The following is a 27,500-nucleotide window of genomic DNA, read 5'->3' as shown; positions in this document are numbered from 1 at the left end:
GCTCCCCCAGATAAGAACTCCAGTCTGAGAGTAGAGAGAGGGAGAGAGAGAGAGAGAAAGAGAGGGAGAGAGATAGGGAGAGAGGGAGGGAGAGAGAGAGAGAGAGAGAGAGAGAGAGAGAGAGAGAGTGTAGTGTTAGTGTACAGAACCAACAGAAAAATAAAGAACAGAGAGAATTAGGGACACATAGAGAGAGAGAACGATGGACAGAAGGAGAAAGATATTAAAGAGGGGGAAGAGAATAAATAAAGAGAGAAAGAGACAAATAAAAGATGAAAGCAGGAGAGGAAGCTCCACTTCATGATATGATTATTAATTATTCTTCACACTACACACCCTTCAGCTCTCCATGGCCAAGACGACCCAACCGACCAATCACAATCCTCCAAGGCATCGATGTCATCTGGATGATTCCTATGCACCACTCCCAAAGCTTCTCCAGGCCTTTCTTGCGTGGAGAGAACTTCGGCCGTCGTGACCTGCACAATGGAACGTAATGGGAAGATGAATGTGTAGAAGAGTATGTTCTATCTGTGCTTGTTCATCTTAAATACTGTTTCCCATTTAAAACAGTGATGACAGGTTTAGAGTGCAAAATTGAGGTACAATGAAAACATTTGATGTAATCTTGTAATGTTATTTTTAAACCAAATAAAGAATGGAGAGACAGAGAGAGACAACGAGAAGAAGTTCCTGAGAAGAAGAAATGCCTGAATTCCCACAGTGAGCGTATCTAATCTCATCTTTAAGTCTTATTAAGTGTGACACATTTATTCCTTTCTGTCAGTGTGAAACCAAAATATTATGTGGCTGGGTCAATATGACACAGACAACTGCTGACCTGTGAGCAGTTGTGCTCATTTTCTCACAGCACTGTTCTCCCTAGTGACTAATGCAAGCGATCTCAGTTGGCCTTTTGGAAGTACAACAGTTGTACTCCCAAAAAGCCTTGCTTGCTTGGTTACAACCATTACTAAGAGAGAGAGAGAGAGAGAGAGAGAGAGAGAGAGAGGAGAGAGAGAGGAGAGAGAGAGAGAAAAAAAAGAGAGATGGCCAATGGCCTCTGCACCACTGCAAAGCTTTTTCTCAAATCAGCCTTGTGTGTGTGTGTGTGTGTGTGTGTGTGTATGCAGCTGTCACCTGTTGGGCACGTCGATGTTGATGATACAGGTTTCCAGTAGCTCCCCCTGCTGGTCGGTGCAGGACACCAGGATCCAGCGCTGGTCGTGTGACAGGCAGTAGCCCACAAAGAGCACATTGTAGCGGGGCGCCGCTTCAGCCCAGGCCTCCCCCGGTTCCGGCTGCTTGCTGCGCGTGGGGCCCAAGATGAACGGGGGAGAGAACACCTGCATAGGAGGATTGGGGTCCTGAGACAGACAGGTAGGAGGCAAGATGGCGGAGAAGTTACAGACACAAAACTAAGACTGAACAGACACAGAGTTTAACTGGGAACATTTTTACATGCAAAGAATCAGTTTTCTAGACAGTAAAATGTCGGTGTTTTTGTGTGCTCTGTGGTCAACAGGAAGTTTGGGTTTTTCCATCTACTGGGACAACTGATAAATGCCAGTGACATTCATTAGAAGCTTGAAACTTGGAACAGAATCAAAATGGATACAAACGACTTAGGGTGACTAATTTGTTAGGTTGAGACAATATTAAAATGACAAATTAGTTTACATGATTACTTACGGTTCACAATTTTTCCTGCCAAGTTCATTTACTATATATGTAGTGGATACACATAGTGGCCTTCTAGAGTGACAGTGTCATTCACTTGACATAGTAGATTATATCCATCCAAGTAACTGGCACTGGCTGGTTGTGGGTGACACTGAACTGTGATGCTTTTGTAAAATGTGGTTTTTGGTGTGCGCGAGGCCCCACCTGTGTGTTGTTGAGGGTCTTGTCGATGGTGGACGCGGGTCCGAAGCCCGTGAGGGACTTGATGTGTGTCTGCGTGGGCAGCAGGCGTCTGCACTGCGAGTAGGTGGAGAAGGCCAGGGAGCGCAGCTGCTGCAGGTACAGGGGGTTCTCACCACTCGCAGGCTGCAGGAGGTACTGACATGGCACCACCTGAGGATGCACACACACACACAGGATTCAAGATTATAGTATTTTTTTTTTTTTTTAAAAACCCTTAAATCCTCTTATCTAGACTTCATAAAGATATCACACCCCTGACATTTCACAGTCTGAATCCCAACAGGTCTAAACCTCTTTGAAAAAGACAAACAGCTTTGTACATGTATTAGCTAACAACAAAACAACCTGTGCCCACATCTCGGGCCATTAGATCTGTTGAAGCGTGACTTGTAATGTGTTTTCTCTGCTGTAGCGGGCATTATTCTACTGGCCCACAGAGTGTGTACACTCAACCCGTGTGTTGTATTTTGTGCGCGCAAATCGTCTCTAAGAGGATTCCTCACATGCTTTAGTAAACAGAAAGGGGCTGAATAGGCTGGATATTAGTGGCCTAAATGCCCCCCCCCCCCCTCACTGGGATAAGTCAGTGGACTTAGCTGGCTAAAACCCCCAACAAAAGAAGACGACGGTGCTTAAAAAACTAGGCCTCTTTATTTTGCTCAGTAGGAAAGACCTTCCTGAGCCTCTTTGAAACTCAGTCAGCCACTAATAGAGCGAATTTGGGCCCGCAGAGCAGGACAGAGGGGTGGCTGAGGTTCCTGTTGCCGAAACATTTAAACCTAATGATACGCAATAAAAAGAATGAGTCGAGTAAATGTAACAATTGATTTGTTGAGCTCTGGGAGGCTTTTTTTTTTCTTTATCTCAGCAAGACTGGCACACCAGGCTACAATGGAACGTATTTGCTCTACTTTAGTTTAAGAGCCTTAGAAAATAAAAAAAGAAAAAACACTGGGCAATTAGTTGAACAGTTTCTGCCGGATAATCTGTTCTGTTTTCTGTAATTCGAAGTGATTTGTGTGTGTAGTCCGTGTGTGTGTGTGTGTGTGTGTGTGTGTGCGTACATGTGGGTGGGATGTTTGTGTATGAGTGTGACAGAGTGAGTGAGTGTGACTATGTCTATTAGTGAGCATGTATTAATTATTAGTGACAAGATACAAATGATTGATTAATGTGTGTACTCATGAATGTGTGTGTGTGTGTGTGTGTGTGTGTGTGTGTGTGTGTGTGTGTGTGTGTGTGTGTGTGTGTGTGTGTCCTCCTCATAATCTGACCTGTAGTGTGAGCGCAGGCCTCATGTTCTCCGGCAGCAGTTGGAGCAGCTCGGTGAAGCACCTCAGCAGCGCCAGCATCCACACACTTCCTCCTTCCACATCCTGCTCCTCCCCCTCTCCACCCCCACCCGTCCCGGCCCCGCCTCCACACAGGAAGGGGTCGACCACGTACAGCACGATGGCCGGCGGGTGGGCATGGCTGTCGGCCGCGTCCGCCAACGTGGGGATGCCGATGCGCTCGCGCTCCGCAATGCTAAAAGGAGGTGGGGAGAATGATGGAACATTAGCACACAGGACAAAGATAAGCCACCCTACTACAACGCAAGGCAAAATTTGTTTACATTGTACATACCATGCACAATGACAATTCAATGTGCTTTACATAAATAACACAGAAAAATATAAGAAAGTAAAGTACATAAAATAGAATAACTGAACCCAGGAGACCAACAAAATGAGGGAGGTACAATTCAGTTTCAGGTATAATTCAGAAGATTTCCAAAAGAAACACTATCAAGGTTGAGCTGATAAGTACAGCAATAACATGTCTTCCTTTAAGGGGGAATAGTCAATCGATAAATACTTCCTGTAAAATTCCCTCTTAAAGAAATGATTACTGTCAGGTAATTATCATGTTAGACTGAGTAACTTGAAATTGACCTGATATGGACATTCAGATATTCAGTGAGGAAAGGAACTTGGCATCACGCACTGTTCCAAGTCAAGTGTGTGTGTGTGCATAGGTGTATGTATGTGTGTGTGTGTGTGTGTGTGTGTGTTTTGTTTATGCATCTCACCTCTCTAAGGTCTCTGTGGGCTGGGCAGGTGCTGGTGTGGACGAGGACGTGGGGTTCGCCCCACTCTTGGCCTCGCCGCCACCCCCCTGTCCCAGCTCACCACTGCCCTGCTGGCCTGAGCTCGACCCCAGGGACGTGCTGCCTGTGCTGGGGGCAGCTGCTGCTGGGTCCCCCTCTGCAGCACCGGAACCTGGAGCAGCCTGACCGCCGCTGGAGGCAGGCTGAGAGGGGGGAGGCTGGGCTTTGGGAGGCACCAGGAGGCTGGAGTCTATCGACAGACCAGCAAGCTGGGGAGCTGGAGGAGAGAGAGAGAGAGAGAGAGATGGTGAGACCAGTGAGAGTCAGTCAAGACCATGATACAAAAAGATTTTTCAAAGATATATGCAAAGATATCTTGTGAGTGGCATTACTTTCTTGATTAAATAACTAAATGATTAAATAACTAAATTGATATTGTAAAAAAGTGATCAAACATGATTCGTTTTTTTGTCCAGCAATGTCTATTGTTATTTTCCAGAAAATTGTCTAAAACACATTATTGTCACCTCTGAACCCCATAACTTTTCCTTCTTATCTAAGGAAATATGCTTACATGCATGTTGCAATAGCAGATAGCTATTGTACTTACTGTTTCTGGCTAAAGTGCATACACATGCATGCTTGTATATCCTTTCAATGAATACTGATGGCAAAGTGTATCCAACTATGCATGCTCAGCTCAGTGTCCTAGTCCTACACCATCCACCCTCTCCACCTTCCACAGTGCCCCCTAGTGGTTGGCGGTGCCTCTCTTACCCAGCTGCTTCCGGCAGGCGTGTGCGTAGAGCTTGAGCTTGCGCATGTTGTCCTCCTGGTGCTGGCCGCTCCAGGGCCCGGTGAACCACTGCTCCACCAGCTCATCCTCCTCCACGCGCTCACCCTCAGGAGTGTCCCCCACGTGCACCAGCCCGTCACGGGACACCTTGGCCAGGGGTCGATGCTTCCCTAGTCGACACGTCTGCAGAGAGGGAAGGGAGAGGAGTTGGTCAGACGGATGGAGGAGCTTAAAATCACACTTACAAATAAGTAGTGTGACCAAGCCATTAGGACTTGGATGTTGTGGTGAGGCTTTCACATACAGTATTTCAGTCAGAGCACTCAGTTTATTCATTATGTGATTTTTCAAAATGCCTATTTTCACTCAGTGTTATCAATAACAACGTAAGAGGTTCATAACAAATTGACACCGAAAAATCAATGCATTTTGTTTCTGCAAATAAATTTATAACGGTAGGTTACTTCTGCATTGTGGGTGCTAGACCGTTAAACGAAAGGTTGGATGACTAAGCCAGACATGGGTGTCGAGGGCAAACTTGCTTGTAGGCATAAGGAGAGGACTGCTGGTATCTGTGAAAATGGAAGTCTGACTCCCTGCTATGCCCTTAAGCAAGTCTTTTAAAGCCTACTGTATGTTTGCTCTGTGGACTCTCTCAGTATGTGGGTATCCACTGATATCCATTGAACACTGACTTCTACACAGAAACGACAAAATACATGAAAATGTGCAACTCCGATATGAAACTCTCCCTGTCTGCCTCCATCCATAACCATTCCATTCAACACCGCCTCAGCCACATCTCTTACCTCGTACACAGCACTGAGCTCCTGGAAGAAGGTGCGGGCTCCAGCCAGCAGGGCGGCGCTGTTGGGGCAGAGCACTAGGAAGGCCACGTCCCTGTGGCCGCCGTAGGGCTCCAACAGCAGCTTCTCCCAGAAGGGCAACGCCAGCGGCGACAGCGCCAGGAAGTCCTTATCGTAACCAAGCATCAGCGTGGGGATGGGCAGTGGCTCGGGGGATTCCTCCGAACCTGTGGGCGGAAGACAGGCAGACAGACAGACAGACAGGCGGAGAGACAGACAGACAGACAGAAGACAGGATATATTTGCATTTATTGCAATATGAAACAAAACAGTCAAACTAGGGAGCAAATCAGAAATAACGTGATTGAGAAAGTTGATATTTCACCAGAATACTTGATGCTGTGATGGGTAGACCAGAGCATCAAAATGTATTAGATTTGTATTAGAACTACTGATGCAAGTAAAATTTATTACTGTAGTATATGCACCACTTACATCATTGACTTTTCTAAATAATGACAAAACATGAAGATAATCATTTTGTTTGTGGATATAGAATTGTACTAAATGCAAAATCAAACAAAAATCTATCTGAAACTACAGTGCCGTCGGGTGATGAAGCTGGCCCTAACTGCTCACCGTAGGACCCTCGGCCTGCCATCTTGTGGAACTGCTGCCACGTGAGTGGCCCCTGCACATGCTGGATGTTCTCCCAGGTCCGGCCTGTGCGCTTCTTCTGGATGGCGTCCTGCAGGAAGGGCTGCAGGGACAGCAGCATCCTCACCACGTCCTGGGAGGACAGCGTGCTGATGTCCAACACTACACAGACAAACGGAAGTACACACATTAAAATATACCACAGTATCATTTAACACTCTACTCACTTTTAATTTGTGACATTTGTACAACAGTTTTATTTCATTCATCAGATAATATAGAGCCAACACATTTGAACTAGGACAATAACACAATTTCCTTGTATATGTTCTCATTAGCACAATAAGTAATATGTACAAGACATTACCAGAATTGTAAAATATACAGTATATAAGTATATATACTCTTTTGATCCTGTGAGGGAAATTTGGTAAAATTACTTTTTTCAGTAGACTGCTTATTGTAGTTCAATTATACATATTTTAGTATACAAAAATATGATCAAGCTCTATAGAATGTCAGGATAAAGAGATAAAAGATACTGTGAATTTTAAATCATCCACAAATCTTTCATAATATGTTGATGTATGAATAATGAATTTTCCATGTGAATGTCATTTTTTTCCTATCATGTCCTCATCTGACCTCTTCTTCACTCAGAATGGAAGTAAGTTACATTGACAACAAAGACAAAACTCTGTCGTCATTCTAAATGCGTGTGCTGCTACACCAAAACAACACACACAAAAAAAAAACTGCGCTGCCACCTTTCAAGTCTTGAAGAGACTCCCTGACAAATCAGACGCCATCCCCATCAAACAATATCAGACGCAATCTGACACCCGGCCCAGATTCGACTTGCTCTCTCCGCCCCGGTGACAAAAATCCGCGTGGGCGTGAAGAAGCAGACTCCCAGTCACACTATTAGTGGCTAATAAAACTGTCAGCCGGTGTTTCAGATCAGGGAGTAGGACATTAAGTCCCGTGAGATCTGTGTTAACTGCAGACGGCACTAAACAGACTGGTTTAAAAGAAAGTGGGGTGTTGCTGCCAGCAGAGTCTGCTCTCCTTTTTCTATAGAACTATTCAAGAAAAGAAAAAGCTTCAGGGGAATAGAGGAGTTTCTGAGGTTTTAAAAACTGTCCATTGAAAAGGAGAACGCTGCAATAGACCCACACACACACTCTCCACAATACAAACAAGCTTCACTCGCTTGAATAACTCTCTATCCATTACACAAAACATCTCCCAAAAGCAGAGTAACATGCTGAGTTGTAAACATGGACTCAGTGCACTACTTGTCTTTTCACAATGCAGAATCACAACACAGTATGAGACTACAGAAATCCAGACACTAGTACTAGACTGCAATATCGATGTTATGCTTGTATGTGAGATTGTCTCTTTACAGTACACTGACATGGCCAGGATTAGCTTTAGAGCTTGTCCCGGAATGTAGTTCCTGCCCATGGTCTAGTCTACGTTCCCAACCTTCCCAGGTAATTTCTGAGTATACACAGCGGCAATTCATTCCAATTCACCTGTCATCTCAAAATGTGAAATTACTTTGTACAACTTTGTTGAGCAATATTTTGCATCACCAATGGATATTTCACAAGTAATAGCTACAAGTCGCTGAATTTGACTTTCCATGGTAGCTTTTGCTTTATAGGGCAAAGGACTGTGCTCACCTGATGTGTGTGGCCAGGAGTGCAGCGCACTGCTCCGGACGATGGCCTGGTCCACCTTGCCCCCGGCGGGGTTGTCCACGTACTGCTGGCCCTGCACCAGCGCGTTGTAGCACTCCACACAGGCGTCGCTGCCGTCGGCCCACAGGCGGTCAGCCGCCCAGCTCTGCAGCAGTGCCCCACGCCGGCCGTGGCAGGAGCAAGCGGGCGACAGGTGCAGCGAGGAGAGCGAGGCCAGGGGCTGCGAGCACTGCGCCTGCAGCTGGACCATCACCGCCGTCAGCGCGAAGGACGACGAGGACGAGTCGCTCTGCGGCAGCCGTTTGGAGTTTTTGGACGCGGCAGGCGGCTCGCAGACGGGTAGCTCGCGTCGGCACAGCGCCAGACGGCGCTCGGCAGCACGCCCCACCTCCGAGCCGCGGCCGAAGATGTCCAGCTCGTCCTCCAGGAAGAGGCCCGCGCCGTGGGCCAGGCGTCGGTTGGCGATGGCGCTGAAGCCGCACATGCAGCGGTACTGGTCCTCGCGCGTCGAGTCGGGGATGTAGACGCCCACGTCGGCGCCCTTGACGTTCATGTTGCAAGCGCAAATGCAGCAGCTGTCGAAGTTGCGGTCCTTGAAGACGTCCAGCACCGAGTCGGACAGCAGCAGCACGGCGTAGAGGCTGTGCGCCTCGGGCAGCGCCAGGAAAGAGCCCCGGCCGCCCGTGCCACCCTGCTCCACCGAGCTCAGCGGCAGGCTGGACGAGGCCGGCGTGGAGGCGGGCGAGCTGAGCTCCGTGCCGCCGCCCGTGGGCACCCCGCCCTCCTGCTTGACGGAGCCCTGGCCGCTGGCGTTGCCCGGGCCGCCACGTGGGGTCCTCGGGGTGCGGGGAGTGGGCACAGAGAAGCGCGGTGTGGCCGGGGAGGGGGAGGGCAGGACACCGCCGCCGGCCGTACCCACGGACGCCACACTCACCACACTCATCTGCCCATAATCCTGCTCCAGCATGTTGTTCACACTGGGAACGTTACTGCAGCAGAACAGGACACAGTAAAGGTCAGTCAGTAATATAAAATGCAAAATATATATTTTATATATAACAATATAATATGCACAAGGTCAGTGAAAGCAATGAATGAGCACTTAAACTGTAACTATACTGTAACTATAAAATCTACGTGTTATGATGCGTGACTGATGTATTTTCCCCTCAATTGCATATTATTAATACATTACTTTGCCATCAGAACAAACACTTGCATGGCTTTAACTGACCCTCTACAAAGCTACTGCATATCAGACATGGATGACATCAACATTATCTCTAAATGGATAAGATGAGTGTAGTAAGTGACAGACCACAATAGTGAGGACAACAATAACAGACAGTTTAAGGAAATTGTACTACACAGACTTGTATCACCAGTGCAACCACTCAGCACTGACAGTACTCTACACAGAGTCCTATCCTAGGCTGAGACCCTTAAAGCCCCCAGCCCAGACCAAAGACTGACAAGAAAAGCCAAGCCTTCAGCCCAGGGCTTAATCTGCAGGGCTTAATCTGAACTCGGCTTAGCAGGACTTTGGCGCTACTTACACATAGCCATCCCTGATGAAGGGGGCCTGCGAGGGGAGGCTGTAGGGCTCCATCTTGGGCATGAGGGTCCAGGAGGGCCGGTAGTAGCAGCTGTCTGGGATCTTGAGCGGCGGCAGGCACTGACTGGGCAGGGTCCGCAGTGGTGCGAACATGGAGCAGCCCATCTGTGGCTGGACGGGAGGGACACGGTAGACAAATGAGAAGTCCTGCAGAGGGGAGGCACGGGGTGGAGTTGGGTTGGGTGGGGTGGGGGTGGGGTGGCAAGACCTCAATGCAAACGAGAGTACTGTCTAGAGACTCAGGGCTGTGTTGGTCGAAGCACCAAAGGAGCTGTGCAGTACTGTTTTTGAATTTCCCCTAGAGATCAATAAAGTATATCTATCTATCTATCTATCTATCTATCTATCTATCTATCTACTGTATCTATCTATCTATCTATCTACTGTATCTGTTTAAGTATCTGGAGCTCTAACTCAGAGGATTGGGTTACACACCATAGATACAGTGTTTAATTCAAGACAGTTATGTAGATTGCATTTAATTGTCTGGAAAAATGCAAATAACTAGCTATGCCACTGTTGAAATGCTGCTCATAAAAAAGTAGCTGTCATCTTTAAACCACGTGGCCACTACTCAAAGGTCAACTAGACTTATGAGCAACACTATGTAACTGCTAAAGCACTTTTGAGTCAACTTCTCTTGTGTTAGACATGCTGTATAATAAACTGACTTGACTTGATCGCCATGTGGGCCCATCCACATAAAAATGACTTCATGTAATTTTCACTGGATTAGACTACTCCATGCCACCACTACACCACCACAAGAGACGGACATCTTGGGTTCAGAAAATAAAAATCCTGCCACATATTAGTTCCAACCATTTAGTAGACCAGCTGACCGTAACTACCACAACTCTTCAGCCAGTCAGATCAACTAATTAATTAATTAATTAAAAACTAATATCACCTGTATTAAGTGCACAGGGAGAAGATAAACATGGCAGGACTTTTACTGTCTGAACCCCGGGATGTCCGTCTCTGGCCAGTGCTTACACTTACTCGTATGTCCTCTGGTCTGGGGCTGGCCAGGCACTCCTCCACCTCCATCCTGAAGTCGGCCAGCTGGGTGGAGGCCATGGGGCCGAGCGGGTGGTCCAGGCCGGTGGAGGGCGGCGGAGGCTCCTGGCTGGGCGTGTCCCGGTAGATCATGATGGGGGAGAAGGCCGGGTGCTGCTCCAGCGACGGCGGCGTGGGGAACATGCGCTGGAGGTCTGCTACTGCTGAATGGAGAGAGAGAGAGGGGGAGGGCAGAGAGGGAGAGAGAGAGAGAGAGAGAGAGAGAGAGAGAAAGGGAGAGAGAGAGGGAGAATGAGAAGGAGAGCATGGGGGTATAGAGTGAGAAAAAGAGAGAGGGGAGAACAAGATAAAGAGAGAGAGGAAGGGAGGAAAAGAAGGAGATAGAAAGGGATAGGGAAAGAGAGAGAGAGGCAGAGAGGGAGAATGAGAAGGTGGGATTATAGAGAGAGAAAAAGAGAGAGGGGGTACAAGACAGAGAGAGAGGAAAGGAGGAAAAGAAGAGATGGAGATGAAGAGAGAGAGAGAGTGAGAAGAGGAAGGAAGAGAAAAAGAGGGAAAGACAGGCATAGAGAAGGGAGAAAGGGGAAAGGGAAATATGATAAAGGCCCTGCCATTGCCTGAAGCTCTTTCAATATTCCTTCTCTCATGTGCAGACTTGTGTAGTGGAATCACATATAACCATGTGTGAAGAGCATGCAAACAAAAAATATGAAGGGAGCAACAAGAGTAATGTGAGAGAAAATAAGAAGAAACATTAGCCTGAGGAGGGACTCACTTGAAGGGTACGGCACTGCAACTCTCCCCTCTTTGCCCAGGGGGCGCTCTTCTGAGCCTGGGACCGCGGCCCGTGCTGACTGCTGGTTCGGGTGCGTGCCCTAAATATAGGGGGGTTAGGGGGAGATTTAAGCACTCAAATCAGTTCAGCATAAAGCTACTCACTAGTCTGTGACACATGCATTCTCTAGCTGTCTGAAATGAAAGGCCATAAACTAATTTATGACTTCTTACAAGAGCTAATATGAGGCATCATAAAAATACTGGAATGGCTTTAAAATGTCATATAATACTTTATGACAGGGACAATACTGAGGCATTTTTGTCATTATAATTAAATTAGTGGTGAATTAATCAGCCAGTGAAAATGGAAATAATATTTTTGCAAGTGTTTCATGCAATATTGCCTCATAATGCACTCAATTGACAGAGCGCTCCATTGCAAGTGAATGAAATCGCTTTGAGATAGAGAACATTCCTGAGGGTGAGAGCTCTTTATCATTTCAAAGGGTTTGTTTCTCATCACCCTTATAACAACACCTGCAAGGAACCAAGTTGTATGTAGTCTTACAATCTTTTGACCCTTTTAGATATAAAAGTATAATTCCCATAGAGAAATATATAACAAACTGAAACTCCTTACAGCTCTCTGTGATCATGCCACATCTCTTAATGTGGATTAAGGGGCCAGAAATTCCTCTAACTGTGTTTCAACTTTGTTGCCAAACCCTTGATTATCCCTCAACACACACACATTTACTCATTAATCCCTTTTCTGAAGTGATTAGAGGTTTTCTGTTTCATACACAGTGATGGCGGCCAGCATCTTTCTCTCTCTTGCTCTCTCTCTCTCTCTCTCTCTCTCTCTCTCACTCTCACTCACCCCTAGCTCATCCTCCTCCTCATCAAAGATGTTCTCCAGGTCAGAGTAGAGGACAACCAGGTCCGTCTCCCGGGTGAGTGGAGCGTTGGCTTTCGCTGCTGCGTCGTCTTGAGGTGATTCATCTAAAGGGGTCGCCAGGGGAAACGAGATGCGATTCATACACAACCGGGAGACAAATGGAGAGAAATTTGGTGCGGTGGCGGACACGAGTCATTTAGTGCCCCGCCATGCACGCCAGACGCCAGCGGGCACCCTCACCTGATTTGGGGGCGCTGCTGAAGATGGACATGGCGTCCTTCCCATCAGGCACTGCTCCGTTGGCATTCATCTCCTCTCCCTGCTCGGGACAAATCGAGGAACCAATCAGACAGCTCAGGACAATCGAGTAACCAATCAGACAGCGCAACAACAGAATGGCATGACTGATGATGGCATGTTACTAAGTGTGGTTTCTCATTGTGCTCAAAAATTGCATTACATTTCAGTGGAATCAAATGAGAGCCTCCAGTGTACTGTATCTCAAAGCACTAGAAGAGCTTTAAAATAAGTTCTTTGAATCAATGTCAACTTAATAATGCATTATAATTCAGTTCCTCTGCTTGAACTGGCACAGTACAGCACTGTCAATATCAATATGTATTTGATTTCAACTCCCACAGAGCATATGTGTAACTCAAATGTACATATTAACTCAACTGCAGCTACTCAGATGAATGATGAATACATGTGTCGGCTAAATGATTCATGCCGAGAAGTATTCAATAATCATGCAGTGGTTTTAAATAATAATGGCAGCAAACCAGAAGATGCCTGAAATCTAATCAAACAAATCAAAACATCTAAATGAAACATGCACAAATTGAATTAGCGAGTTAGCAACTTCCTGCTAGCATCAGGCAGGAAGGGAGCCAGGAGGGGCTAGTGGAACTGACCTTGCTCTTGCGGTTGGGATCTCGCCCCTGGCCCTTGAGCCTCTTGGAGGTGGGGAAGCTGTACTCGATGTCGCCCTCCTTGAAGTCGTAGGGGTCGTCGGCGGGGTCGCCGGCCAGCATCTCCACGCCGACGCCGGGCTGCTGCAGGAGGCCCAGCATGCTGATGTGCTCCTTCACCCGCTCCTCGCTCACTTTAAAGCGCTTATGCGTCTGTGTGAACAGCCTGTGGAGAGTCCAGGGGACAGTGAAGGAGAAGGAGAGAGAAGGGAAAGGGAGAGAAGTGGGCGATTAAAGCCAGAGTGCATAGCGTGAGGTTTTACGGCCATACTGTGTATTAAGCTGCCCTCTTTATAGTGTCACTGGACTATTAAGCAGAGTGTATCATTGTGAATACTGAAAGAATAAAGAAACATGTCGCGATATTTTTTTTTGCCATTGTTATCTTTGGTGCTACATATTGATAATTGATTAGTTATAATGTAACAAGTGTGATATGTTTAAAGTGAAAATGTTTTTTTCTGTGTGTTTTCTGTTGTTGTTTTTTTTGTCAGTCCGACAGGTAAACTGGGCTAAGATCAACAGGTAGTGGGTACTCTCAGGTAAAGGCAAACTTCATTAGCTGGCATAGCACAGCTTTTAAATCCACCAAGGAATAAATTCACACTGTAAAGTTTTCCAACCCTTCATATCCTAGTTAATCCCCATGTGAATGTGAATTAAACTCTCACTATTGTGAAATCTCACGATAAAACATGTAGTACAGTTCCATTGGCAACAGTGAACTACCCCATGTATGTGTGTATATGCGTAAAGTAGAACCTCTTCAAGAAAATTAAAAAAGCTACACTCTTAATGTTAACCAATGTTTCAATTTGATATTCCCATCCCAGCTATCCACTGAGATTTCAGAGAGTGTCTCAGCAAATGGCTACATCCCTGGAGTATGCCGAGTGTGTGTGCTTCAGTGAGTGATTATATGGAATAATGCTGTGGAAATCTAAAGAGACTCTGGCTGAGACACACAGACACACTTACAGATAAAGTTATTAATGCCTTACATTAACTAATATTAGTCAGTGAACGAATTAACACGGACAAACCATTACATTTATTATTAGAACACATTATTATTTAAGTGGAGGTTTCCGGTTTGTCTATATTAACTAATGAACTGTTTCACATTAGTAACTCTCAACAAACATGATTCAATATGAAAATTAAAATGAACAATCCATTAACTTCAGTAATAACAAATATCAACTTATATTCTACCAAATGTTATTACTCAAACAGATAAATAATGTAGTTAATTAATTATAAGGGTTCACTGCTCCATTTAATTAATGTAAATCACTGGAAGCATAATGTAATTAATGTCTTAATGCCAAGACTGCGCTGTATTTTTTGTACATACATTTGTACACTGTATTTTTTGTGTCTGTGTGTTACAGTCCTCTTTAGTCTAGTCTTAGTAGCCGTGAGAGAGAATGTGTGTGAATGTAAGAGTGTGTGTGTGTGTGTCTCACCTTTTCAGTGCCATGCCCTCTGCGGCTGTGTCGGTCTTGCTCTCCACTCTCTCGGCGCTGGGCAGATCCGGGGGTCTCAAGTCGCTCCTCTCCACACAGGGGGTCTTATAGCCTTTCCACCAGCCCCCTCCACCCCCCGCGTCTCTGGGGCCCAGAGGTGGCGCATACAGGGCCGTCTCGCTCACCTCCATGGGCCCCCCCATGGGGCCCCCCATCGGCCCATCTTGGCACTGCGGCAGGCTGGCGGACACGTCCAGCGCCTCGGGATCCTGCTGCCCCCGTGGGTGGGGGCTCAGCGTCGGGGGCAGCGGGGAGATGGGCGAGTGCATGAGCGACTCGGCCGTCCCCTTCCGCATGGACGACAGCGGCTTGGGCGGGTACTTGTTGCACCCGGGCAGAGCCTCTAAGGGGGGCTCCAGTGGGACTAAGCCCAACTGAGGGCCCCCTTGCTGGGCTTCGTGGTCGGGGCATGTGGGCCCCTGGCTGGCGGACACCCGGTGGTGGAAGGGGGTGACGGTGGGTCGCTTGGCCTGCTTGTCCGACTTGTCCGGCTTGTCGGCCACCTTGTGCTTGGACGGAGGAGGCGCGGGCGGGGGCAAGGCTGGCAGGGAGCAGGAGGACGGGGTGGAGGAGGAGGAGGTGGCAGAGGAAGAGGAGGAGGAGGAGGAAGAGGAAGAGGAGGTGGTGGTAGAAGAGGGGGCGGCATTGGCACCGGGCGTGGTGCTGGCAGATGCTGAGCTGGCCTGCTGCTGCTTCTGCTGCTTTAACCTTGAAGTACCAAAACAAGCAGAGAGAGAGAAAGAAAATGTGTGTGTGTGTGTGTGTGTGTGTGTGTGTGTGTGTGTGTGTGCGTGTGCGTGTGCGTGTGAGAGAGAAACAGAGAGAGTGAGAGAGTGAGTGAGAGGGAGAGAGTCAGAGAGAGATAGAAAGTGTGTGTGAGAAGAGAGGGAGAGTGAGAGAGAGAGAAAGAGAGAAAGAAAGAGAGGAAGCAAAAAAAACAGGATTGTTTCCAGATATCCAGCAAACAAAGCCAAGAGAAGATTGATAATTAAGGTCAAGCCGCTGTCTGAACTATACTGTCAGGTAATGCAATTAACACCAGCTCTCTAACCGCTTATTATATAAACACTATTCTTCAAACAACAATTAAACTCAAATTACACAGCTGTTAATTAAACTATGCCAATAAACCACACAAGGGCGCAAAGGATATATTAACTAAAAGTCTCCTACTACCGTATACTTTTATACATTACACAATATACATGATTTATGCAAATAAAGGGGAAAATGTGTTGGTTAATGCCAGGATTGCACAATTACTCAGTTACTACTAGTACCTGTGGTCTGAGACAGAACGACAGGAAAAATACTCCAATTGCAAATGGCCAGGAGAGGCTCTGTGTGTGTGTGTGTGTGTGTGTGTGTGTGTGTGTGTGTGTGTGTGTGTGTGTGTGTGTGCCATCTGCTTTCCCTCTCCCTGAACAATTTCACTGTTGCTGGGGAGCATTGCATTGCAACGGCATCACCAACCGGAGCGGCATCACCGCGGTGGCATCGTCAGCCGTGACGGCTGTGAGGCTATGCCACCCGAGCCCTCATTAAAGACACAGGGGCCACGAGCGGGCAAGATAATGGGCGCGCGGAGGTGCCAACCTGGAACAGCTGCAGGCCACTCTCTCCCCGGGGCTGGTGAAGTCCCATGTGGCCGCTGCCGTTGCCGCTGCCGCGGCGCCGCCGCTTGGCACTGGCTCCTTCACGGGCGGCGCCGCCGCCGACACTGCACTGCTAGACAGACTGGCCCTGAGGGCAGAGAGAGAGAGAGGGAGACGAGTGACAGGGGTGCCAGAACCCGCTGCCAATCAGAGACGGGCCCACGTCTCGCGCACACACACACACACACACACACGCACACACACACGCACACACACGTATAAACACAGACATACACACAAACACACACACACACACACACACATACTGTACACACTCACTCACACTTATAAACACAGACATACAGACACAGACACACACACACACACACACAGACACAGACACACCCACCCACCCCCCCCCCCCCCCCACACACACACACACACACACACGTATAAACACAGACATACACACAGACATACACACAAACACACACACACACACATACTGTACACACTCACTCACACTTATAAACACAGACATACAGACACACACACACACACACACACACACACGTATAAATGCAGACATACACACAGACACACCCACCCACCCCCACACACACACACACACACACACAGACACACACAGACACACACACATTTTCAAACACAGACACAGACACACACACACACACACACTCAAAGCAATAACACTGCGGTGACACCAGTGTCAAAACACACCATCACACTCTAACAAGCTTCCAGAGACTAAATGGATTTTTCTGCTTGTCTTATTTAAGTGAAATATTTCCACTGTGTAGAGACTTGTTGCAGGAAAGAACACTGCCTGAATGTGAAAGGAATGGTCTGGTAACGTATTCATTTACATCAAGAATCCATTAAAACCTTCTTTACATGACCACAAGTGATCATAAGAGCTAATCACCTATTTTGTAACTGCTACTTCATTTTAACACATGGAGGTAATGTGAGAAATGTTTAATAGCTAATTTGCACTGATGATAATTATAATCTATGGTCCATTAATGCATGTGATCATGGCTTGTTAACATTAAATGCTAGCCTGGCTCGCCACCACTTCTCAATGAGACGTGGTCTGGGAACCAAACGTTCATTTTCTCGTATTTGAAAAAAATACCCAGATCCATTTATTGGGTGCCACGGATGTCTATCAAATGCGTCTGTGCATAGCTCATCATCGTCTTGCTTTCCCCCCTGTTCTGTGATTGGTTCCCTATCTCAGGCGAACATTTGCTCCATGGTCTCCAGGCTGCCTTAGCAGCGTGAATCAAATCGCGCGCAAGGCAGCATGGGAACACCCAGGCTAATTAAATGCAGAAATGAACATCCTTCAGAAGGGCAAATAAACACGTCTGAAGTATGAATATAAAGAGTTACCAAGAAATGCACTATTATGTAAAATATGTCTTCTATTGTATTTATAGGCTGCTATATCTGGAAAGCCATATCACCACTTTACAACTATTGATCTGTTTATAGTATTTCTTTACAGCTTGGTCAAGCTGTTGATATATTCTATCTTCACCCAGTCCTTGTTGTAGTTTTTACGCCACTGAGTGCAAAGCACCAATCAACCAGTGCAACAAACGTGCTATTACATTATTGTTGTTGTTATTATTATTGTTATTATTATTATTATTATTATTATTATTATCAACTGCAGCAGCAGTAGCATAGTCGAGGTAGATAGCAGTAGTTGTTAATACCGTGTGTCAAGTGGTAGCATAAGCAGTAGTTGTTTTAGTATTGTTGTTACTGTTGTATCATAAAAGTGTGTGCTCTTACACTAGTGCCAAGCTCTTATCTGTAATCTTTAACGCCATGGGTGTTCATATCAGCATGCATGTTTGTCTAGCTCAGGCTTACGTGTGTCATAAAAGCGTGTGTTCATACACTAGTGTCAAACTGTTATCTGTCATCTTTAACACCATTGGTGTTAACGTCAGCATGCATGTTTGTGTAGCTTACTTGCGCTGCAGCTGGTTCAGGTAGCACTCCTTCCAGGCCTGATGGACCATCTGATTGGTCAGCTTCTTCCCAGAGTGCTTTGGGCTGAGGGTCATGCAGCCCTCTTGGCTGTTAACACTGGACACCGCTGTCTGAAAGCCACTATCACCTAGGAAACAAACAAAACATGGCTACATGTCAAAGAGTGGAAGGAAGAGAAAAAGAGTGAGGAAACAGAGAGGAGGAGAAGAGAGGAAAAGAAAAGAGAAGAGAAAAAAACAGAAGAGAAGAGAGAGAGGAGGAGACCACATCAAAAGATTTCTTTGAACACACTTCAAAATTGATCCTGATATGATTCCATCTCCAAACCCTGACTGCAATAAATCACATTAAGGAGAGAGCCACTGAACTTGACAAACAACTCTTTAAAAGATGTCCACGAGGCGCTCAGGTACCATTCATCTTAATTCCCACTCTTTCCCTCTCTCACGCTGAAGCCTTTCATTACGCGATAATTAAGACATTGAGGACACTATTCCGCAAGAGTTTTCTTCAAACCCCACAGACAGCCGCCTGCCTCAAGCCCCTTCTCCACCAGCAGCGATAGTGCAAATTGAAGGGGCAACTCACTGCTGGCACCATAGCCTGCCCCATGAGGCCATGCAGAGCCATATTAAGTTACCACAGATTAGGATTGCGCTCCATCATTCTGTCTGGGTGTGGATTACATGCCGGTTTTGTGCTTTTTTGTTGTGATTGTAAGGGGTTGAATCAGGCTACGGGGTTATTGCTTGTGAACCTACTGAGGAGGAAGAGGATGATGATGATGAAGAGGTGCTACTAGGGCTGTGGGTCATTAAAAGAATCAATGGAGGGAAATGAGGTCATTAGAGCAGCCCCACCGAGGGCAAATGAGTCGGGGGTAATCGGGTTGAGAGCATCGCTGATTATTGTATAGGAGGATGGTCACTGCTACCCCACCAGGGCTAATGCGCATGGTTTATAGATTTTACCCCACATGGGGCATGTTTGGATTCTTTAAGAATGAGGCCGATTGCACAAAAAGAAATGCACTTTATGTTGTCACATAATGGCCTAATAATATTTCAGTAGACTAGCAGTTAGGTTTGCAGTCGATTGCAAACCACTTGCTGTTATTCACAGCTTTCATGGGTTAACGTACGGTGCGCCGTAAAGCGTTCAACCAGACTCTGTGCCGGTGCTGCAGAGGAGGCTGCCGGCACATTGATCCTGAGCGTCCGTCTAGCCTGCGCTCATTGACTTTCTGCTTCCGGTCTAAATGGATCTGGCGACAGCTCCGGAGAGTCGGCAGAGAGAGAGAGAGTCCGGCAGACTGTTAAGCTGACCCCCACGAGTCTGATGGACTTCTGGCAGGGGACTACGGCTTTGTGTTTGTGTGTGTGTGTGTGTGTGCATATGTGTGTGTGTGTGTGTGTGTGTTGGGGGGGGGGTCATTACCTGAGCAGGTGAGTATGTTGAAGGGGGGGGGGGGCGTAACTGGGCAAAGTAAATTTAAAAGTGAGGTGGGAGGGTTTGTTTTAGGAGGGGTGAGAAAATAGTTTATTGTGGAGACACCAATCTGAGTTCCTATGGACTTGACCAGTAGCCTGACGAGCCAGACCCACATTAAAATGTAGGGTCTGGGCACTCACCGTTCGCAGTGCTCAGTCCGAGGGGCAGGATAATCGGTTGTCTTTCAAATTCTCTCTGCACGCAATAGGACAGCGCTATGAGTCCCATGCGTTTCCCACCAGCAGAGCTAGTTGGCTAGTTCAAACTTTTGCCAACTTAATAAAAGCTTAACTCGTGTCACACTATTCGCCAACAGCAACATTATCTCATTTGTTTTCAAGAAGCAGGGAATTCAAGCCAAACCGTTGCAACTCTGCCATCAATCATTATGTTAAGCCCGCCTAACGACTCTACACACGATTTGATTGGCCTGATAGAAGTTTAATTTTCCGAGCTCACAAGCCAACGGAGAGTTGCTAGACTAGCCCTGGCAGCAAATTAAATTTGCTGCCGCTAGGGTGCGTCTAGATTTCTAGGCTACTTGACCAGGACTACCCACATGAAATGGGGGGGGGGGGGCATGTACCTGAGCATGGCAGGGGTGTGGGGGTGCGTACCTGAGCATGCCAGGGGTGTGGGGGTGCGTACCTGAGCATGGCAGGGGTGTGGGGGTGCGTACCTGAGCATGGCTGTTCGGGCGACGTGGGAGGGGTGAGCGGGATGCCACAGCCGGACAGGTCCCTGCCGCCCCCCTGGCTGCCCGGGGCCGAAGGGGGCTGCTCCGCAGGCAGGTCGCTCTGAGCGATGAGCACAAAGGCTGCTGGGTAGATCATTCTCACGCCGCCTTAGAGGGAAAGAAAAAACACACATTCAATAAATACACTCAACACAGATTGGCACGAACTACAGCAACAGACAACGAGACAAATGTTCTTTCTATCCACTGCCATCACCCGCATATCTATGCTCTGAGAAATCCCGGTTTGGGAAAATGTATTCAGTCTCAGTATTTCTTGCTAATCATCTCGATTTGCCAGTTAGTACAATTATTGAACTTAGGGTGGAACTAATGACTGAAATTAACTGGCTTGGTGTCAGAGAGAGAGATAACAACATACACCTCCCCTCTGCTCAATCCAAAGCCCTCATCCATTCTCATCACAGTCGATGAAGACATTACTTATTTATTGTGATTTATATGGGGGGGTTTGCATTTGTGTTTTTTGATGTGTTAACATGTGTTATGGTAGCTGAACCGGCAATGTGCTAATAACACCATGGCCACACGTTTGATACTCTGGAATAATATACGATTGCAATGCTGTATGTTGCCTACACTATGTATACTATTTTTCAAAAGGGATAAATGTAAATATTACTGTCATGGAATTAAAAACACCAAGGTAAAATGTAAATCAGGTTTCTCGGCCAAGTATACTTGCGTATACAAGGAATTTGGTCTCTGCATTTATCCCATCCGTGAATTAGTGAACACACAGTGAGGTGAAGCACACACAAACCCGGAGCAGTGAGCTGCCTTGCTACAGCGGTGGTCGGGGAGCAGTGTGCCTTGGGTTAGGGCACATCAGCCATTCATACTGGTCGGGGATCGAACCGGCAACCCTCCGGTTACAAGACTGAAGCCCTAACCAGTAGGCCACGACTGCCCCAAGAGTAGGCCACGACTGCCGAGGTGTTTGATACTCTAGGAGTAGCCTACTGTACACATAGTGATATAAACATTCACTATTTTCAAGAACAGTTTAATATGACAAAACATAAAGTATTTTCAGATGTATAAATGTAAATGTTGCTATAATGCATGCGGACAGCACACATGTCCAGCCTCTGTGCTCCTGCTGGTGTCCAGGGGCTCGAGTGCCACCCTCCTCCCCAGACGAGGAGTGGATCAATGGGAGAAGGTCGGCGGGTCAATGCAGGTGATTAGAATGTGCTGGGTGTCACTGCGCTGAGCTTTCCCAGCTCGCTTGGCTTCCTATGCATCAGGGCTGGTCAATATGGACCACCACAGCACCCACCCTGACTCCAACTAAGACCCAAAACCCAAACCCACCAACCGCTGTCTGGATCATTTATTTTCCCACCCACACATACAGACACCCTAACCAACACACATACACACACACATACTTTATATAAACACACATACACTGGCTTTCACACATTTCACACATACTGCATACATATACACATGCATGCACATGTGGAGACGCACATACAGTACACACATACACACACACACAGACACACACACACACACCCACCCCCACCCACCCACACACACACACACAGACACACACACAGACACACACACACACACACACACACCCCCACCCACCCACACACAGACACACACACACACACACACACACACACACACACACACACACACACACACACACTTTGCCACTTCTTCCCATTAATTTAACAGGGTGTGGAAAGGGCGTTGCATGGATGTTTCCCCCTCTTCTCTTGGTTTACTTTTCTCTTTAGTACGTTTACTAAAAGAAATGTCTTTGCTATTTTCTTGCTTGCACACACACACACACACACTGAACATACACACACACACACACACACACACACACACACACACACACACAAACACAAACACAAACACACACTGCATGCTGCACATACTGTATACACACACTTTTGAGCCTCACTTGCTCTTCATAACTCTATAATTCAGCATGAACAGGAGATTCTATGTAATTTCTCTCCTGTTTCACACACACTCGCTCTCTCTCTCTCTCTTCTACAGGGGCCACTCACCTACGATGACCTCGACGGCGGCGTGTCCATGGACGTCGTAGTTCAGGTCGGCCGTCTGGTCAGTGCGCTCAGGCTCGGGGCTCCGGCGGCGGAGTACAGTGGGGTAGAAGTGGCTCCACTCCTCCATCAGCTTCCTCACAGCCGGCTCGCTCATCTTATACGTCTGACCCGTCAGCGTGCCGCACAGCCCGTACGGACTCAGGATCACTGCCCAGGGAGAGAGAGGGAGAGAGAGAAAAAGAGAGAGAGAGATTAATAAGAAAAATACAGACCAGCACTACTACAGCTGCCTGTAAGATTAATTTACTTTCTATCTACAGCAGACATTGGCATTAACATCCACATTACGAACGAGCCAGGTTTGGGAATATAAATCAACTCAGTATTTATCACCAACTGTTTGGATTCTGCAATTAGTAAAATTATTGGACTTGGGCAACTAATGATTGAAATGTACTGAGGGAGAGAGGGACAGAGAAAGAGACAGAGAGTGAGTTAGAGAGAGAGAGAGCGAGAGCGAGAGAGAGAGAGAGAGAGAGAGAGAGAGAGGATAAGAAAAAGAAAGATGGGTAGAGACAAAGTACTTGCACAGGGCCATAGGAGGTCTGGGCCAGATGGATGTGCTGGGCACTGATGTGGTATTATGGGTAATTTAGTTTGTTATGGATTAGTATTTACCTTGCACAGGGCTGGATGAGGTCTGGGCCAGGTGGATGTGCTGGGCACTGATGTGGTAGGCTGGCTGGTGCTGGGCTATCTCCACACTGGTGCACACATTACTCTCACCGTGCAGGAAGAATGTAAACGCACATGACAAGTGCTCGCTGTGAAAGAAAAAACAGCAACACCGCAGCGTTACAAACACACTCACACACCATCGATGTTTTTTTTTTTCAGTATACATGCTTGTTGATATAGTAGGTTCATTCCCTTAACAACATGTCTGATGTCCTCAACATAAAAGATCAAGCTGTACGTTTAAGGCACACTTGCTTGTCAAAACATCTCTACATCAAAGAATTGAGTGTAAGCCAGAAATTCATAGAGGATGTTTTCAGCATTTTCATTAAATTTTCAGAGTAGAACAACTATAAAAGCTCAAGTAAATAAAACTGTCAGGTCTATTTGCACATAACTGTTCTATTCCCTACATCACATGATGCAAATAATGGTAATAAGCTTATACAATGCAAAATCATTTTATCAGTAATTGTACCCGCAATTAGACAGAAGAAATGATATAAACAATGTTAATATTGCAGTGTGAAACCATCAGCGATACACAGAACCCACATCAGTGATCTCTAATTCTCTCATCTCTTTCAAACTGGAAAACAACTTAAGACTTAAGACAGACTTAAGTTCATAGCACATTTCCAGACGGAGCCAAACTTGAAAAGGCAACAAAAAGTGCAGTTTTAAATCACATTTGAGCAGTCCTAAATGGTTTATGAGAGCTCAATAATAATTGATGGTGCCGGGGAAACAGAGGGAGGAGGATCGGGGTGAGGGGGCGGAGTCGGCCTGTAGAGGGCGCTGCCGTAGCAACAGCGGAGGCCAAGTGCTGTGGCACATAAACATTCCTTCAGCTCACCAAGAAAAACAGAACACTGGAGTCATAACAGTAGTCTATTTCCCCGTACGTAAACACACACACACACACACACACACACACACACACACACACACACACACACACACACACACACACCACAGAGAGAGAGGAACACACACACACACAGAATCATATGCATAAAGGCACACACACACACACACAGAATAACTCACACACACACACATACAGAGGTGTGCAAACACACACACACACACACACACACACACACACACACACACACACACACACACACACACACACACACACACACTCCCATACACACAGAGAGGGACACTCACACACACTCCTATACACACAGAGAGGGACACACATACACACACACACACACACTTCACAGTGCTCTCGCTGCATTAGGCTGCTGCTGGCTTCCTCTACTCCACCTCACATTTAAATAATTCAGATCACAATGGCGCATGAGTCTGGGGAAAATATATATATATATATTCTTTTCGACACTCCTCTCTCTCTCTTGCTCTCCATCTCTCTCCCTCTATCTATCGCTCTCTCTCTCACTCATCTCCACCCTCTCTTGACTGCCTCATAATGCCATATGAAGAACTATTTATAGTCGTGAGGGGCGCCTATGGGGGATAGTCTCTCTCCTAGTCAAAGGCACCAGGCTGCCCCACCGTGTACACACACACACACACACACACACACACACACACACACACACACACACACACACACAAGCAACCTGATTCAGCCTTAGCCCTGAGTCTATGAAAAGCATGCTTTGTTGTCTGTGACTGCCTCTCTTTAACCGACTGCATGGATGAACAGTGGGGTCTCTTTCTACATGGCTGAGTACGAGGCTGTCTGCAAGATGGGACAATACAATAAAAAAATCAAGCATGGGGAAATGCATAATAACACAGGCACACAATAGATCCTCCAAGGGCACTAATGATCATGATTACTGACTTCATTTCCCAGAATCCTCTTCTTCCTCATTTTTTTTTCCAGCTTCCACTTCCTTATTTCTACACCAATACCCTCAAGAGCACAGAAAAGCGAAGAAGCACCATTGAATCTCTTCATGGGATTACCTCTTCATTCATAACCCCCCGCCCCACACACACACACACACACACACACACATCAAGAAACCCAAATGAGAAAATTAACCACAAGTGGTGCTCTCGGAAAAGTCAGCACCAACTTAACACCATTTTAATATTCCAAAGAGGTTTGTCATTAAGTGCTCTCGGGGAGATAATCGACGTGTCCAGTCCCACACTGTAATTTCATCATGGCCGTGTGTGTGTGTGTGTGTGATGCGAGCCCCCGTCTTAAGAGTAGCACGAGCCAAGTTTCTGGTTTACTCCGAAGTTCCTATTTCTGGCACAGCTGACTCCATTCATTCTATGGGCCAGTAGCTATTTGGGGCTTCCAACAACTATGGCCATATCTTTTTATTAGGTCAGCACAGAAAGAGAGAGAGGTGGGAGAGAGAGAGAGAGAGAGAGAGAGAGAGAGGGCGGGAGAGAGAGAGAGAGAGAGAGAGAGAGAGAGAGAGAGGGAGGGCGGGAGAGAGAAAGAAGCTTCTGATATACTCCATGGCTCTATGCGTGAGCCTGGCAGAGGTGAAGGAATCTCCACCCTCTCACACACACACACGTCTCACTCAGCACCTCTTATGACTGTCAGTCAAACACACACCTGCAGAGAAAGGACCTCAAGCGAAAGATAACAGCTGGCCAACAGAGCCGGCCCAATGCTGGCCCTATGCTGGCCCTGATCTGTTGCCGATCTGCTCAATCAGGTTCAATCATTGCAATGATTCTTAGTTTTATACACTGATGACATTACCATTGATCTTTAGCCTAGAAATCTAGACGCACCCTAGTGGCAGCAAATTATATTTTATTTGCTGCCAGGGCTAGTCTAGCAACTCTCCGTTGGCTTGTGAGCTCGAAAAATGTAACTTCTATCAGGCCAATCAAATCGTGTATAGAGTCGTTAGGCGGGCTTAACATAATGATTGATGGCAGAGTTGCAACGGTTTGGCTTGAATTCCCTGCTACTTGAAAACAAATAAGATGGATGTTGCTGTTGGCGAACAGTGTGACGAGTTAAGCTTTTATTAAGTTGGCAAAAGTTTGAACTAGCCAACTAGTTCCGCTGGTGGGAAACGCATGGGACTCATAGCGCTGTCCTATTGCGTGCAGAGGGAATTTGAAAGACAACTGATTATCCCGCCCCTCGGACTGAGCACTGCGAACGGTGAGTGCCCAGACCCTACATTTTAATGTGGGTCTGGCTCGTCAGGCTAATTGATCTTACATTTACCTCCAAATTGTATTTCAGACACGTTGGAGCAAACTTTGCAGTTAGAGCAAAAGCCTTTTTTATGAAATGTTTGATCAGTCAATTGAAAGTGAACTCTGATATGCGTACGCATTATTTTTTAGCCTGGGGTTTTCATCTTGCGTCTCTCTTTACTCGACGACCCAGGTCTGACTCTCTCAGATCTGAGGAAGCACAGGGACAGCTGCAAAGATAGCCAGACCGAGAGAAAATCTGCGAAAAATGACCCCTTCTGTCTCCAATAACCCCCCCCCCACACAAACAGTGTTTTCCTTCCAGGAAAAGCTATCTAAGTCAGTAGTGAAAATAGAGTTTTTAAAAAGCGAGTTGATGAACAACGAGCGAGAGAAAGAGAGGAAAAGAGAGAGAGAGAAATAACTTGTGCTGCCGTTTGTTTTGACAGACTCGTCAATTAGGGGCGAGACGAGAGAGGCAAGCCCTTAGATCTTCAGATCTCTATCAGCGGCCCCACACGAGCAATCAGCGTTTGGTGTCTGACTGTGTGAGTGTGTTTTCTGGGGGTGTGGGGGGTGCGATGATGGAGATTGCTGCTGTAAAGCAAGGGAGTCTTTGTTTCACGACTGTGTGTGTGTATGCATGTGTATATCTTGCATGTGTGTGCACCTGCAAAATGTTTCTTATCTCCTCTTCTTTTCTACCGTACGCAATCTCTCTATCTTTCTCTCCTCTCCTTCTCTACCATATGCATTCTCTTTATCTTTCTCTCCACTCTCCTCTTCTTCTCTACTCTATGTATTCTCTCTATCTCTTTCTCTCCCCCCTTCTCTTCTTTTTTTGCACAATTGCCACTGTCACACAGGCCAGAACAGCAGGGGTCGTGGTGGTGG

General features: G+C 46.8%; 1 protein-coding gene across 3 annotated transcripts in view; it reads right to left on the bottom strand.

Moving 5' to 3' along the window:
* LOC121680339 (mediator of RNA polymerase II transcription subunit 13-like) overlaps positions 1–27,500 on the bottom strand; it is a 95,833-nt gene that overhangs the window by 6,518 nt on the left and 61,815 nt on the right. Inside the window, exons 5-26 of one of the 3 annotated variants that reach the window (XM_042059668.1) lie at positions 23,385–23,530; positions 22,707–22,913; positions 20,590–20,754; positions 18,399–18,546; positions 16,390–16,536; positions 14,734–15,501; positions 13,208–13,430; positions 12,534–12,612; positions 12,276–12,397; positions 11,394–11,493; positions 10,601–10,821; positions 9,540–9,745; positions 7,966–8,972; positions 6,257–6,436; positions 5,621–5,844; positions 4,793–4,994; positions 3,998–4,292; positions 3,201–3,453; positions 1,888–2,076; positions 1,141–1,367; positions 337–479; positions 1–24 (exon numbers count right to left, since the gene is read on the bottom strand). The exon at positions 1–24 is cut by the window's left edge and continues 135 nt beyond it. In XM_042059668.1, the coding sequence (XP_041915602.1) occupies positions 1–24; positions 337–479; positions 1,141–1,367; positions 1,888–2,076; positions 3,201–3,453; positions 3,998–4,292; positions 4,793–4,994; positions 5,621–5,844; positions 6,257–6,436; positions 7,966–8,972; positions 9,540–9,745; positions 10,601–10,821; positions 11,394–11,493; positions 12,276–12,397; positions 12,534–12,612; positions 13,208–13,430; positions 14,734–15,501; positions 16,390–16,536; positions 18,399–18,546; positions 20,590–20,754; positions 22,707–22,913; positions 23,385–23,530 (5,276 nt within the window). The remainder of the gene's footprint in view (positions 25–336; positions 480–1,140; positions 1,368–1,887; positions 2,077–3,200; positions 3,454–3,997; positions 4,293–4,792; positions 4,995–5,620; positions 5,845–6,256; positions 6,437–7,965; positions 8,973–9,539; positions 9,746–10,600; positions 10,822–11,393; positions 11,494–12,275; positions 12,398–12,533; positions 12,613–13,207; positions 13,431–14,733; positions 15,502–16,389; positions 16,537–18,398; positions 18,547–20,589; positions 20,755–22,706; positions 22,914–23,384; positions 23,531–27,500) is intronic. The other 2 variants (XM_042059670.1, XM_042059669.1) reach the window with 2 other exon arrangements.

The sequence above is a fragment of the Alosa sapidissima genome, chromosome 13 (assembly GCF_018492685.1).
Source record: "Alosa sapidissima isolate fAloSap1 chromosome 13, fAloSap1.pri, whole genome shotgun sequence".
Classification (NCBI taxonomy): Eukaryota; Metazoa; Chordata; class Actinopteri; order Clupeiformes; family Clupeidae; genus Alosa; species Alosa sapidissima.
This window is presented reverse-complemented; position numbering and strand designations above follow the sequence as displayed.